We start from the raw sequence: 2564 nt of genomic DNA, 5'->3' as shown, positions 1-2564 counted from the left end.
GCCTTGTGTATTCAATTTTCTAGTTGTTTATGCCAAAGTTCTTGACTAATGTTGTCTTCAGCAACTTCTTCAACTGGTCATGCGGCATTAATTCAGTTTGATTTCCCAATATGAAACTTTAACAATGCTGCATGTTAAAAGACCACAGAAATCAAGGAGTTTCATTTTTCTTTAAAGTTGCTTGGCACGTACTCCTAGTATAAATTATTGAGGCATCGAAGACTTTCGTTATATTATACAAAAAACTGAAAAAGAAAACAGAAAGGTTGATGGATAAAGATTAAAGATGGACAAAGACAGAGACCAAATTAATGCTTTCCTGAGGGGACCAAGTTTGACTAGAGGTTCCACACCCTCAGAAAAGAAACCGAGGATGTCACAGTTTATACGGTGTGAAGTGTTTTTCCGATTTATACACAATCATGTTTTTAAAATTGAAAAATATGATCACATTGATCATAACATCTGGCTGTAAGTATGAAAGAAGATCTTTATATTATTTACACAGATTCTATTACTGGTTATTAGTAACATGACACAAACCAAAATGAAACGAGTGAGAGCAATGCAGAGGGAGATAAATTAATGAAACAATGAGTATCTGGAAAGAGCATTACATGTTTCATTATTTGAATTTACAAGGAAAAATTGAAGATCCAGCACTAGAAAGACATGAGGCTAACGAGGAGATCAGCAAAAGCACAAGATAACACAGAAGAAGCTCGTGCAACACATTCCAGTTGGACTTCACGTCCATCAGCTCCGGACGCGCCTCCACCATCTCCTGCATCGACCGCCGGAAATCGACGTAAGGGTCCGGCGAGTACGTCGCCACGGCCACGCTCCCCTTGAACAAGACCTTCTTAGTCATCTTGATCTTGTCAACATGAGCAGCATCTTCTCTGAGCGACGCTGAGTGGTGTTGAGTAGTTTTGTTGGTGTATTGAAGAAGGGAGTTTGAGTGGCCGGGAGAGGAGAAAAAGAACCTCTGGGAGGCGAAAGCGGTGGCGAAGTCGGCGGGTTGAGGTTCAGGTTCTGGTTCGAAGAAGGTGGTGGTGGTGGTGGTGGTGGAGAAGAAAGTGGAGCTGAAAGAGTTGTTAGAGGTTAAGGTAGGGTCATAGATAGAGTTGAAATTCTTTATCATAATGGAAGAAGGAGATGCAGAGTGAGTGTTGTGATGTGAGGAAGTAGTAATGGGGCTCAATGGAGGAGTTTCTGAGTCAGGAGTAGCTGAGTTTGAGCAGCACATGTTGAGGTTGAGGTGCCTCAGATTTCTTGTGTTTGGCATATTACTTTGTTTCAAAACAGAAAAAATGTTTGGAAGAAGTGAAGGAAAATAATGCAGATGGGAAGAAGCTTTTGGTACATGAATACCACCATATATATATATTATTATATCGTAGAAGTAGTTGTTTAAGCATAGATCGAAGGCAAAATATATATGGCGAAACAAGACGAAAAAAATGAATGATGTTGAGTTTCAAAGTTTTATCATTTTAATGAATATGAGGTGGCAGGAGCGTGTAAATTAAAAGACTAGTATAGTGAAACGCCCAAAACATGCGGGTTTTGAGTGTATAGCTTAGTTTGAGATGAAAGGAAGGTGCACATGGGAAACGATAAAGACTAAAGAGGTATCAAACAAAAGCAAGGCACAAACCAATAACGAGCCTTTCAGTAGTATATATTTAATTGTTTATGATATACAGACAGATTAGTGAATACCAATGCGAAGATAAAATCATTAAAAATAGAAGGATTCCAAATAGTATAAGACAATATTACTCATGGTTGGTCCATTTCATGCACAGATCTACTATAAAATCACCATACAGGAAAGTGATGGATCAGGCGCCTATCAATTCATTATTCATACAAGATACCACAATAAAAGCCTTCTCTCTAATTCGGTCCCACTCTCATCCTTTTTTTCATTGTCTTGCTTTGCATAATAATTACATTAATCCTCCTACTCTCCCAACAATTGATGTTACCTTTCATCATTTTCATTCACATCATGTCAACCAGACTTAAGAATGTTGGTGCTATTTTAATTGCAATGTTTTCTGTAAAACCCTTTTAAAATTTTAAATCTATTTCCATTAAAAAAACTTACAAATTAGTCACTCTTAAAGTTTCAAACTCAGGCTTTTTTCTTTCTCAAAATATCTTCCTCTTCAACATTAATATGTTCTTCATTCTCTTAACTCAAATCTCATCTTTTTTATGATCAGAGGTTAAAGTTGTGTTCATTGCAAAAAACTCTTTAAGCTAAAAACTCTAACCGAACAAAATATCTATTGAGTAAGTTGAAAATTTTGTTCTCCTTCAATGTCTAATCTGTTTTTGGCTTTGCACGCAATCTTTATTGGGTTGCTTATGCTCTCAGAGTATTTCTTTTCATTTTTTGCTAATCAATAGTCCTTTTGGTTCAATCCGCTTGTTTTTACGTTGCCTCTAGGTTGAATTTGAGATTTTGTAAGTTGAAAGGCTTATGGGTGTTGTTGATATGTTTTGAGGCTGATCTTAGGGTGAAAGAAGCTAATTTAATTAATTTTCTATGA

General features: G+C 36.7%; 1 protein-coding gene across 1 annotated transcript; it reads right to left on the bottom strand.

The window, feature by feature from the left end:
* Nucleotides 1-490: 490 nt before the first annotated feature.
* LOC108325702 (transcription repressor OFP16-like) lies at nucleotides 491-1387 on the bottom strand. The gene is given in 2 exon segments (XM_017558797.2): nucleotides 491-763; nucleotides 766-1387. Coding segments are annotated over 2 exon segments (624 nt in total). The 5' UTR covers nucleotides 1289-1387; the 3' UTR covers nucleotides 491-662.
* Nucleotides 1388-2564: the final 1177 nt, after the last annotated feature.

Source organism: Vigna angularis, chromosome 3, assembly GCF_016808095.1.
Source record: "Vigna angularis cultivar LongXiaoDou No.4 chromosome 3, ASM1680809v1, whole genome shotgun sequence".
Classification (NCBI taxonomy): domain Eukaryota; kingdom Viridiplantae; phylum Streptophyta; class Magnoliopsida; order Fabales; family Fabaceae; genus Vigna; species Vigna angularis.
The sequence above is the reverse complement of the archived record's forward strand: the minus strand, read 5'-3'. Positions and strand labels throughout refer to the sequence as shown.